Source organism: Gossypium arboreum, chromosome 13 (genome assembly GCF_025698485.1).
Source record: "Gossypium arboreum isolate Shixiya-1 chromosome 13, ASM2569848v2, whole genome shotgun sequence".
In the NCBI taxonomy this organism is placed as follows: domain Eukaryota; kingdom Viridiplantae; phylum Streptophyta; class Magnoliopsida; order Malvales; family Malvaceae; genus Gossypium; species Gossypium arboreum.
The window spans coordinates 46,291,563-46,304,236 of record NC_069082.1 but is presented as its reverse complement, the minus strand read 5'-3'; the positions used below and the strand labels follow the sequence as shown (position 1 = coordinate 46,304,236).

Sequence of the window (12,674 nt, the reverse complement as noted above, 5' to 3'; positions counted from 1 at the left end):
CCCATACCTAACTCGCTATGCTTACAGCTTGGCACGGTCCCGTGCTATGCTATTTGATCGAGATTCGAAATACCCTTCCTCGCCGCCACCTTCCTTCTGAGCCAGCCCGATTGGAATCTTGTACACTTTCGTTATCTTTCTTTTATTGATCCAGCCTATACCTATTTCCTCTTGCTTCGTGCGGCCGGGCCTGTACCTCATAGAACAGAAATCCTCTTTAGGAAGCTAGCGCCAACTTCCCTTTAGGGCGTCTAGAGCGGCTATTGAGTCCGCTGTTCTTGTGGAACTCTTTCCGTTGGCAATACTTTCTACGCTACGATTTCTCTTATTCAAAGCTACCTTATGAAACTAGTCTTTACGAGTTATTGGTAACACGAGATGATGTCTCGCCTGCTAACTCTTCTTATCAACCATAGCTCTTCGAGCCTTCTATAGTAAGATATCAGAGAAGGAAGAAAACTTATAATACCAGTCCTGCGTAAAGACTCTTTCCATCGCTCGAACGAAGGTTAAAGACAGAGTATAGATTCGATTTCGGACTAGGGGAACTATGCTACATCCCCGAAGGGATAGCCTAAGAATTAGCTATAAATCCCTACTTCTATTAAAAGTTCATCAGAAAAAGGCTCTTTAACTAGGAGTGTTAGGCGCACAAGCAAGCTCGAACGATAAAGGATGTCAGTATCGTCCTAAGCAGTTTCGATTAGGAGAAGGCGCTTACCTCCTTCCGAAACTAGTAATTCTTTCCTTTCCATGCTGCTCCTTGTTCTAGCTCATCTTTATTCTTTTCCAACGGCTTCAAATGAAGTAGGTGAGGAGAAAAGAATTTGAAGGTTGTAGACCAGGGATTGTTGTTCAATTTGTCAGAGAACCGCCCTGTCAAGGCGGAAGTTGCGGGTTCAAGTCCCGTCAGTCCCGACCTATGATCCGAGAAAGATATATCAATTCATCTCTCCGGGGAGAGAAAGAGTTGGATCTAATTTCCCAGCCTTCTTTCGTTTCGCATTTCTCATCGGACAAAGAAAGTCAAGGAATGGTTAAGTCAAACATTCCTGTCTTAAGCCAATCCCTCCTGCCTGGTAGGTGCAATCAGTATACGAATACCGTCCTTTCTACTGCGACCAGTAAGGGTGATGCGCTAAGGAATTGAATCAAGAAAGGAGGAATGCCTTTCTATTCGGACTTCTCACTCGAGCTAATCAATCTTTCGATTGGTCATCGATTCCTATCTCAAACTGTACTCGACTTCCGGTCAGGGCGGTGAGTGTGAGGAGAGGGTTGAGTGAGGTTGCAGAACCAAATGAGACCAATAACTAACGCAAGGCTAATCAGAATGGTGTGGTGGCCCGTTACCTCCATCCAATATAAGCAAAGGGACTGAAGTCAAAAGAAGAAAATGCGATAACCGTTCCCAAAAGAAGCTGTTTTTTTCCAAGCGGGCGAATGAACCATGTAGTTCGCTCGTGAAATGCTTATTTTCGATTCCCTCGACCATTGGAAAGGTCTAAAATTCCTCCATATCTATCGCCCCCATCTCTGGTCCCATTTATGGAAGCTAGCCAATCTTAATGAAAGCGTTAGTAGCTTAATTTTACATCTTTCTTTTTAGCTAGGATACACTCCTTTATACAAGACTTTTCTAGTTCTTGTTAGTGATCCGGGAACAACACTTAACGTGGGAGAAGGAAAAGCTTTTCACTCTCTTTCTAGCTTGCTAGAAGAGATAGATACGGTACAGAGAGGAGAGTTCAGGTCAAATCCTGTCGATAAAAAATTCCAGCTTATAGGATCGTGGGGAAGGGGGGAATTGGAGAGAAAGGTGGAGCTTCACCAGGCCTTTAGTGCTTTTTTTTAAGTCTTGTCTAAGCCCCTTCTCATTCTTTTTTCATTTTTTTTTCTCGACAAATCAAGAAATTTTCTTTATAAGATAGAGCTCCTTCAAGACTTCCTTTTTCATTCCCGCTGAGACCTCTCATTGGCACATCAAATATAGGTGTCAGATCGGGTGCGAACTCAAGAATGCAGCTAGCCACCCACTTCCCTTCTTCGGTGAATGTCGGGGTCGGGTTTTCTGGCGGGTGTGCCATAGTAGAGGCCTTCTTTCCTGAGGAGATACGAGAATCCTCTGTAACTTTAAGGGCTTGGGGGGAGCCCTTAAATAAAGTTCCTCATTGAAAGGTGGAGGAGTTAGTCTCCACCTCCACTCCCCGGATGCGGTCTTATTAATGGATACTAAGAATAGAACAGACAGGTTGGAGAAATTGAAGAGGGAGTTGCATTTTTATTATATATGTCATGTTCCTCCTCGGGGATTAGCAGGTGGTCTTTGTTTGCTATGGAAGAAGAGCGTTGATTTTCAAGTTCGGACTGTTTACAGTTTCATTATGGAAGTTGAGGTCAAGGATGATGATAAAAACAAGCGTTGGATGCTTGACTGTATCCATGCAGATTTTGATGACCAGCGACGTCGTGAGCAGTGGAGTCTCTCGCAGCGAGTGGCAGGTCGTCGAGCAGATGGGTGGGTAGTTCTTGGGGACCTGAAGGATCTTCTTTTACCAGATGATAAGGAGGGGGGATGTCACCGGTCAGCTGCTTCTTTTTCAGACTTCAGAAATTTTTTAGATAAATGTGGACTGCTGGATGTAGGTTTTGTTGTTCATCCTTTCACTTGGTTTCAGAAACGACAGGGTTCTTTCAATGTGAAGGAGAGGTTAGATCGAGTCTTAGTTAATGTTAGTTGGAGTCATTGCTATGAGCGAGCTTTAACCTTCCTGCTATAGGCAGTGACCATAGCCCCATCTTGTTGAACACTGAAGTTTTGGATAGTATGAAACGTCCATTTTTCCCTTATGATTCACGATGGGATAAAGATGAAGAGTGTGCTGAGGTTGTCAAACAAGCTTGGCAGCTTAATGTGCGTGGTTCAGACTTGTTTAAAGTGCAGCAAAAAATGACAAATTGCCGGGTTGAGCTGCTGAAATGGAGAAGCTAGCTAGACAGCCCGTGTATGACCATGTAAAGGCGAAATCATTGAAGCAGGACCTTAAGAGAGAAGAGGAATTCTGGAGATGTCAATCTCGGGTTCAGTGGCTTCAAGCTGGTGATAAAAAGACAAGTTCTTTCCATGCTTTGTGTGTTCAGAGTCGAAGGCATAATCAAATTCGGGGATTGGTTTTTATGACAGTGGTATGTGGAAGGAGGATCATGAGGGTATTCAGGGTGTGATACATGACTCTTTTTCCACCATTTTCACTTCCTGCAGTCCGTAAAATATTACAGAAGCAGTGAGTGGTATATCTCGGGTTATTACACCCACAATGAATGAAGCTCTTGTGAGTGATGTCACAGAAGAGGAGATTCATGCTGCATTACTCAAAATTCACCCCAACAAGGCGCCGGGGCCTGACGGTATGACCTCTAAAGTTGATGAATTTTTTGAAGGTAGAGTCTAGTCTTATCATGCCAGATGGTTCAGATTTCTGAAGAAATAGCCCAAGTCAACCAGATGGAGTTACGATCTGGCAAGAAATTACCTCCCGTTCCGAATTATGGTAAAAATCTTGTGCAAGAGTTGTCTCAGTCTAAGAATAGATCATCCCCAAATCCTGAAAGTGACTATATTTTAAATGATAGAGCAAGGAAAACTGAAATTCGGGCTAAAATGGGGAAAATACCAAGTTGTGGACGAAATGGTAAAATAGCTATTTTACGCATCTGAGGTAAGTTCATGTGTAAATGTAGTAACATAATTGTCATTTTAAGCAATTTAATGTTGTTTATATGATATGATGCTGATTATTATCATGAAATATTATGCTTTGTGGTTATTGTTGAGTAATATGTAATTATGTGAATTACTTGATGAGTATGAACTATCACCGAAGTATCAATTTCGATATTCCGTGGAAGATGGCAAAGATGTGTGATCGAGGAAAACGCCCATTTGAACCTTAGGAATAGATTAGGATACAAGTGACATGTCACTAGGATGGTTGAGCATCCGAACTCGTTGAGTTGAGTCCGAGTTCACTTATGGATGCGAATGTCCGAACTCGTTGAGTTGAGTCCGAGTTCGTGAGATGTAACTAGGCATCCGAACTCGTTGAGTTGAGTCCGAGTTCACTTATGGATCTGAACGCTTCGAGCTCGTTGAGTTGAGTCCGAGTTCACTTATGGGCGGGTTACATGGTAGCTTGGCTACATATGTGGCACTTATGTGCAAACTTTCCATGTATCCGAATTATATTCGATGTGTTCAACGGGTAAAGTTCTACTCAAATGGAGGAATACTCAAGATGAAAGGGACGTATTGGTAAGTGTTGTGAAATGGATACTTTGAACAGGTATGTACTTAACCCTCGGGTTGAAAACTCGATATAACAACAATATGGTAAGATGATAAATGAAAAGGTGATATGAATGTCTTGGTGATGATTATGCAAATGATGTTTTATGTTTGCTTATATGGTTATGTTACTTGCTATTTGCATGTGAGCTTACTAAGCATTTATGCTTACTCCTCCTTTCAATTCCTTGTAGTGTTGACAAGCCAGCTCGGAAATCGGAAGCGGTCGGAGGCACACTCACACTATCAAGTATACCATCTTGGCATAATCCCGTCCAGGATCATGGTCTATCGCAAAATCAAAACCCTGGGGGCATCCCTATAGACCGAGGTGCTGTGGGCGCCCTCTCGAGCCAAAACGAAGTTACCCAACGAGGGAGATCACGAATGCTTGCTGGTCAAACATTAGCGGCTAATGGACAACATGTTCGCTATGACATATTAGCTCATCTCAAAAAGATTCCTGCACTCCTCAGCGTATACGATGCATTGAAGATGTCTGCAGAACTAAGGATGTCCCTAGTATACGCATTAACGAACCCAGAGGAGTTTTCTAATGAAGTTAACCAAGTTAAGATGAGAAGTAGTGAACCAACTTATGCCGAGTGTTTGGCTTTGATCACGTTTACGGACGATTACTTGCAACCAGGACTCATTAAGCATAACAGGCCTTTGTTCATTTCAGGATACCTTAATGGATTGGGGATAACAAGAATCATGATAGATGGGGGATCGGCTGTTAATCTCCTACCTTTGAGAATGCTAAAACGTCTCGGGATTGCTATTCATCGATTGGGCCCAAGCAATCTACTTATCCAAGGATTTAACCAAAGTAGGCAGAGGTCTCCGGGCATTGTACGACTTGAATTAAAGATCGAGGAATGGGGGGATACCATACCCCTTGTATGTCATTGATGCGGAAACATAAAACAATGTTTTACTTGGGCGGCCTTGGATGCATGATAATTGTGTCGTCCTTTCTACTTATCACCAATGTTTCAAGTAAACCAAAGGTGGTGAGCAGAAGAGGGTGAAAGCAGATGCAAATCCTTTTAGCGAAGCAAAAGCGTATTACGCAGATGCTAAATTTTATTTATCCGAAGAAAAAATAAATGCTACAAAGCTCAAAGAGAAAGGGATTTCGACCTCAGACGACCAATCGACCCCTATGATGCTATCAGAAGAGAGGCTATGAAATAGGTGAAAAAGTTAAAAAAGTTGAAGAAGAATAAAAAACTCCTGATACTAAGAAGGCCCCTAAAAAGCCTGCCTTCCTCTCATCTTCCTTATGGAATGGGCTCCTCTTTAGAATTAACGAAATCTAGAGTCTTGGATGAATCCTCTTGAAACGGATCGATCAACTCTAGAAGACTCGATGGCTGTTAAGCCCAGTGAATAACCTAATTCAGAGAGATAACCCGGTCTTTAGACACTCGCCCTACTTCTAAAGATAGATAGAAAAGGTTGGGGAGTCCCAGCTGCTGAGGTGGCGTAGTGACAGGTGAGAGCAATAATAACAAAAGCAGCGGAAGATCCTGCAGTAGTATATTCGGTTGTTTGCGGTGGAATAGAAAAAAGCGTCCGGGCCAGTAGATCCAGAGCAAATAGGCGTTGACTTAGTTGCTTTTGCAGTTGATTTTCATCCCGATGTTGATCCAACGCAACTTACCGGTGATAGTCGCAGCACCAGGAGCTTTCAAGGGGAGCAGACATGTATAGATAGTAGCTGAAGTGGCATACCTTCCGGATCGAGGGTCCCACCCGGTAAACACCATACAGGCAAAATACCAGCAAGCAGGGGGAGGAGGCCCTTATCACTCAAGCTCAAGCATTTACTTTTCTAGTTATAGACCAACGTCTTGGGGCTAACGTGGGATCCGCTCAAGGACCTACCTACTTGGTTTAGGTAAATATCTCATGCGTTCCCCGACTGGGGAGGTCATTTTGGAGTAGAAACTATGCGCTTTTCAAAAATGGTCGGAAGAACGGGTTTAAAAAAAAAATATATATATATAATATATATTACCTTACCGGCTGGCCGGTTTTTATGCAAAAAAAAAAACAAAACGGGATTGGATTTCCACTCATAAGGAAGGAAGGTTAGATACCTTTGACAGGGTTGTATTTTTGGTTGAAATGGGATGGTGTTCAAACTCCCGAAATGCAGTCTAGACAGTGGGCCCTCCCCTTTCTGACTAGACTGACTCGGGGAAGGGTCAATCTCCTCCGGAGCATGCTGCACAGCCACTCATTTGTCCTGACTAAATAGTAGAATCTATCTCTCAGCGATTCTTTTCTCCGCCAAAAACCCCTTCCCAACCAGCCCGCCCGATTTTTTTTGTAAGATCAGCTAATTTAAAGGGGTTAATCTGGTCCGAAGTTGTCGGAACGAATCGTTTGCTTTATCAAACAAAGCTTTATTAGGGGGGTCTTGGTTGGCCCCCCTATTTTCAACCATTATAGCTGGCGTCGACCCGCTTTGCGATACGGACGAACACGAAGAAGAAGGCAGGCAGCGAAAATGCAAAAGAGAAGAGCAAAGATTCCCGACCCAGAGCATGTTATTGACTCAACCACAAAGCTGTTGAATGAAGGTAGCTTGCTTACTCTCAGCCACTAGTTAGAAGAAAATCCCTTGACTTCGCTTATGCCCTTATGCAATAAAGAAAGCAAATGAGGCGGGCTAAGATTCCATTCGAAGTAAGATAACAGGATTCGATGTTGCACCATCTTCAACTCTTCTCGGGATCCGGAGTTTTGTTTTTCGAGAAAAGGTCCCATCCTTCAATATCATGATTGGGTCGACCAGGCCAGATCATGAGTAAATAGAAAATCGAAAACGTACATAGCTGTTCCAGCTGAAATACTTGGAATAATTCTACCACTTTTACTAGGAGTAGCCTTTTTAGTGCTAGCTGAACGTAAAGTAATGGCTTTTGTGCAACGTCGAAAGGGTCCTGATGTAGTGGGATCGTTCGGATTGTTACAACCTCTAGCAGATGGTTTGAAATTGATTCTAAAAGAACCTATTTCACCAAGTAGTGCTAATTTCTCCCTTTTTAGAATGGCTCCAGTGGCTACATTTATGTTAAGTCTGGTCGCTTGGGCCGTTGTACCTTTTGATTATGGTATGGTATTGTCAGATTCGAACATAGGGCTACTTTATTTGTTTGCCATATCTTCGCTAGGTGTTTATGGAATTATTACAGCAGGTCGGTCTAGTAATTAGGGGGCGGCCGTTCGGTCGCCTATGATACTAGGACCAATAGGTCAAAAATGGGTTTGTGCCGCAGGTGTTGAACGATCTACTCTACACAGGTGTGGGCTTACAGGGCTAGGGCTCATAAACCTTTTCTTTCATTCATCAATAGGGCCCTGGTCGGTCACTTTCCGGGTCGGGATCGATAAGTAGAAGTCATAAAAAAGAAATGTTTCTCTTCGCACCTCAGATCAAGAGCTTGTCAAGCTGGCCTATATATAATATAAAGAAAAAGATTCGTTGTCTTTTAACCGGCTGTTCTTCTTTGTCAACGCTACTAAGGACCTATGGGTTCGCCTACTTGACTTATGAAAGATAATGAGAATGGGTTATTCAAAAAGGAAAAGGCGCTACTATACAAGACATTAGTAGAAGTAAGAGGCTGAGTTAGCCTAGCCTACTAATGTCTTGTATAGTAGGGTATAGTATAGTAGGCGAGCGAGTTAGCGAAGACGCTTAGGCTAATAGATAAGAGAGCGTCGGTGCGTAGCCTTCATTCTACTACGCTACGCAAAGGTTACGAAGTCACTTAGCTCGACGTTAGGAAAGTCAAGGGGGAACGCCATACCTACATAGAAGAACCGCTGTTCGCTGACTTTTTAAGGTCTAACCTTTCGCTCCCCTACTGAAAAGGGGCAAAACCGCTTCGCACCACTGATAGACTACTTAAGATTCAATTCAAAAAGGCCCTACTTAGCTTAGTTTCGAAAGCCTTTGTCATTGTCAGTCAACTAAGTAGGGCCTGAGGCCCCCTGCGAATCCGTAAATCTGAGGAGCATGCCGCAACAAAAGGATGGTCCCCTATGCATTTCATTCTTTCTGAAAAGGAAAAAATAAAAAAGTACCCCCATCATGGTGAACCTCTCCTTGTGATCGGGATGAGGTAAATGCCTCCCAGCCGGGGGGCGGATCGAATCGGAGTTTCCTTAGGTAGCCACCGACCTACAGTTATCCTTAAACTTTCGTGCTTGGTGGAGAAGAAGCGAACAAAGGTACGCTCGCTTGCTGTCTTGTTCTCTGCCGCGAACTGGGATCGCTCGCCAGCTAGGTCAGATTGGAACAACATTTTTTGAGAACATATTACCCATCTTCGGGGACAGGGGGCGGAACGACCTCTCGATCTACTTACTACAGCCCAGGAATAAAAACGTCGTCTAGGCGTTCCCTGTTGCTCCGATCCCCCCGTAGCCTAGGGCGTTGTCTGGGCCAAGAGCCATAGTTAGTTGCTGTTTCCATTTGGTTGTTTTTTTCTCGTTGTTGATACCGGCAAGACCCAGCCAGATGATGTCTGCTGGTTGGTAGTGAGAGGACTCTTAGTATCTGCATACCCAAAAGGTGGCGCTGATTTCAAAACAATCATTTTCTTTTGTTTCTTGCTTTCTCTTAGCAGCGGGAAAGGAGTCTATCTATCTGCCTAGCTTTGGTAGATTTCCCCCAACGCAATCCACAGAAATTCCACGAATCTCCTTGGTGGATAAGTCCGACGACTCAGCAGCAGTGCGGAATTGAGTTTCTCGTCTGGTGGATCTGATCTATAGTTAGGGGGCAATACATACCAAAAGGTTCGAAGAAAGAACGCGCATAAGAGTAAGAGTATATAACCAAACCACCCTTCTGTATAACCTATTCACATTAGTGAAGCGGCTGGATGCATAAGGGAAGTGCATGTTTGTGAGACCTTAGTCGGGATGCATAGGGGAGTCAACCTACGAGCACGGAAGGGCGTGGTACCGCTGCCCCTCTCTAAGTAAAGGTAAAGTCTCTCCTTCAGCTAGAATGTAAGGAAATTGAAAGAAGCGCGGAAAAGGGTCAAATGCGGTTGCTAGCATCGAAGAGAGCCGTCATCGACGATAAAGTGGGAGTTCGGACTTGGCGAACGAGCTCTTCCCGCGGGAGAGGAAAGCGGGGGCAGGAAAAATAACCATTCCGGTGGTTGATAGTAGAGGCTGGATAAAACATGGATAGGCGTGCCTTATCATCCAAAAGAAAAGGATGTAGAAACAGGAAGGGCTCGTGGGGTCGATCCCACATCTCATAGAGAGGAGGAATACCAAGGATGATAAGGGAAAACTAACTCTACAGCTTACAGGCTTTGTTTAGTCAAAAGCCCGCTTAAAGCTATAGAATTTATGGTATATTTTTTTTTTCAATTGGTAAAGGTCATCGCCGGTCGGATCCGCCGCATTAGTCTAAGGTGCTTGCTCCTTTTAGTTGGACTTAGAGAAGAGAAATGCTAGCACCTCTTTTCATCAATCTTTCTTGAGGACTCTGTCTATATCCATACGGCCTCTATAGATAGTGAAATTCTGAGTTTAAACGATCTTAGGGGTCAGAAGAGTAGGCCTGGAAAGGATTGCTAAAAGATTTTCTTAGGATGGAATTCGACTTTCATTCTATATAAGTATAAGTAGTCTTTATGCCCAGTCACTCGACTTAGAAAGAGGGTTGGTTCTCCCTCCTAGGCAAAAAGTGTACCTGCAGTTAGAACATGCATGGGCTTTTTCTAAATCGACATATCTAGGTTCTCCCAACCCAACTGGTTCCCTTTCTTTCGAAATGGCATTGCCCAAAGTCGAATCCAAGGCTTGACAGGAGAGCTTCTCTTAGCCTTAGCCCAGGAACTTCTTCTAGTTAGTAGCGATGAATTCTATGAGAATGAAGCAATAACCACTGATTGATGGGGGAGTCTTACTATTTTTACCAGTTTTCCCCAACCAAGATATCCTGCCTATCCCGAAAAGGGACTCCCTCCAAAAAGTAGCTTTTGACTAAGCATATGACGAAGGATCGGCCTTAGCTAGAGCTAAGTGGCTGGGTCAGGGTAAGTATTGAAAGCATAGGTCGACTTAATCCGGATTGGTTCATTTCGTGACTAACAGCCTATAGACTGGATGGAAATTCCCACGGAGATGATTACTAATCTAGCATCCTTAGGTTTCTTATTGAGTTAGATGGAAAAAATAGAATCCCTGGATAAACTATAGCCCTTGAGAAAGTCTTGGCTAGAGGATAATTCATTACTGTCTAAAGCATGGGAGTCAGTCCTGGTACTCATTCCTTGAAGGATAAGGTGTGTAGCCGCTGTTTATACTGGTACTGAGATTGTTCCTTTTGCTGCAGAAGAACTGATATCATCCCGGATGATTGTAACTATTGAAATGTTCCTTGCAAAGTTTAAATTTATCCTGGTTTTTTACCGGCTGGAACTACTATCCCATTAAAATGTAAGGTATCCCTAAGTGTGGCATTGCTCTCTAACCCTAACAGCGTAACCAAGTCTGTAATGCTATACAATCCACCAATATAAGCACTTTTTCAATTACCATCTGCCTCGGCTCTTGCGTATTAGTGTCAAGCAAGTTGTTTTTCTGCCCGGGTTGACATGAGATAAGCAAGTTCGCTGCTTCATTCTGGGCGGGGGTAATGCCTTTTTCCAGGGAAAGTGAATTGTAAACTGTAACGATGTGACTTGTCCCTCACTTTCTGAGTAGAAGGTTTGGCACTTTACACACTGTATAGTTGTTTGTGATTTGAGTAATGCGGTGATGTTCATGAAATCTTTATTTTCGATAACTCACTAAGAAGATAGGGCTTTACAGTTCATACTTCTTTGACAGAGTGTTATAACTATAGAATCTAATGAAAGAGATCCAGGCTTTAAGAAAAATGCATTTCAAATGTCTGCCCTAATATAATGAATTAGACATCTTTCTATCGCGGAAATAGTGGATTAAAAAGGGAATTGGCTGTTCCACACCGCATAGCTGTCAGCTAAAGTGGGAATCAAAAGTGGACTAGTTTAGGAGCCATATTCTCGAGACTTCCCTTCCCGCTTCGCTAAGGAAGCTTTTCCTTCTTCAAGTCTTCCCCGCAAGCAGTTCACCCATTAGTTCATTTGCTCGCCCGAAGCCGTAGGATTGACTAACTCCCTCCGGTCGCTTCACTGCGATCGCCTCTCTCTCTTTCACCTTCCTACGAGATAAAGAGACTTACCGTACTGTGACATTTCTCTATCTTTATTTAAGTCACTGGGATTCACTTCAGAAAGAATGTCATTGACGAATGGAAAAGGAAGATGAAGCTCTAGCCTCCGATTAAGATTACCCCTACATTCCAAGATCAGAGAATGATAAAGACTTAGCTGCCTTAGCGGAAGCATCGGATTCGGATGGTTCAGCCAAAGTGAGTTTCCCCGATCCCGACCTAGTCTTAGCACCCACGTGAGGGGATCTTTCCTGCGGAGGGCATCTTCGAGGGAGTGAGACTGAGAACCTCATGCTGGCCGTCTTATCCGCCCTAGATTAGATGATTGGTAAATGAAAAACAGGAACTTGGGTACACTTATTTTTAAGCATGCGTAGGAAAAGTTTTAGCTCCGCCTTCCTAGAGCTGTTTCAGTCTTTTCTGCTAATTGAGTCTTATCTGTCACTTGCTGCTTCTGCCCATTCTTCCTTTATAAAAATGATTTATGCAGGTACAACGAAGCATAGTCTAAAGCTTGCCTTCGCTCACGTCTTCATCTGGTCTAATTTCGGGGTTAGGAGGGATAGTTGTCACCTTTCCCAGAGCGTCAATCAGTCGGTTCCACATTTTGAGCAGAGAGGTGGGGTCAAGGGCGGCAGCATTTAAGAACAGAGTACCTGAACAGCTTACTAGTCTGACGGATGAGGATAGAATGGGCAAGGAGTGATGAACAAGAAGGAAAGAGTCTGATCAAGGTGTAGAATCTTCCCTACTGGCATTCAACCCACTACGCGGTAGTTCAGGCGAAGGTAATCAGTCTCAGGGAGTGAAATCAACCTTTTTAGCAAGGGTCTTTCATAATTCAGAAAATGATAATTTAATCATTAGCTTCTGGTGAGGATGAGTAATCTTATGAAATCAGACTGTTGCTGTTAGCTCTGGAAAATTCTTCTTCCTTAACCTGACCGCTAAGGACTGGCATTCTTTCTGCAAAAGCGGTTAGACCAGAAATGGATGCAGGCTTTGACACCTGCTCCGATGCCCGCTCCTTCGCCCCCGCATATGGAAAAGGATCTGCTCTTGCCGGGAGAACTGGTACTGACCTAA

The 12,674-nt window shown here is 43.6% G+C and overlaps 2 protein-coding genes across 2 annotated transcripts; one reads left to right on the top strand and one right to left on the bottom strand.

The window, feature by feature from the left end:
• Positions 1–6,738: 6,738 nt before the first annotated feature.
• LOC108450704 (uncharacterized) lies at positions 6,739–11,881 on the bottom strand. The gene is given in 5 exon segments (XM_053024522.1): positions 6,739–8,793; positions 8,869–8,945; positions 9,053–9,068; positions 9,070–9,136; positions 11,715–11,881. Coding segments are annotated over 5 exon segments (666 nt in total). The 3' UTR covers positions 6,739–8,454.
• On the top strand, positions 7,275–7,774 carry LOC128286871 (NADH-ubiquinone oxidoreductase chain 1). The gene has a single exon (XM_053024648.1). The coding sequence runs from the start codon at positions 7,275–7,277 to the stop codon at positions 7,572–7,574; it is 300 nt and encodes a 99-aa protein (XP_052880608.1). The 3' UTR covers positions 7,575–7,774.
• Positions 11,882–12,674: the final 793 nt, after the last annotated feature.

Coding starts and splice junctions, on each gene's coding strand:
- LOC128286871 (XM_053024648.1), top strand. CDS start 7,275: ATGGCTTTTGTGCAACGTCGAAAGGGTCCTGATGTAGTGGGATCGTTC.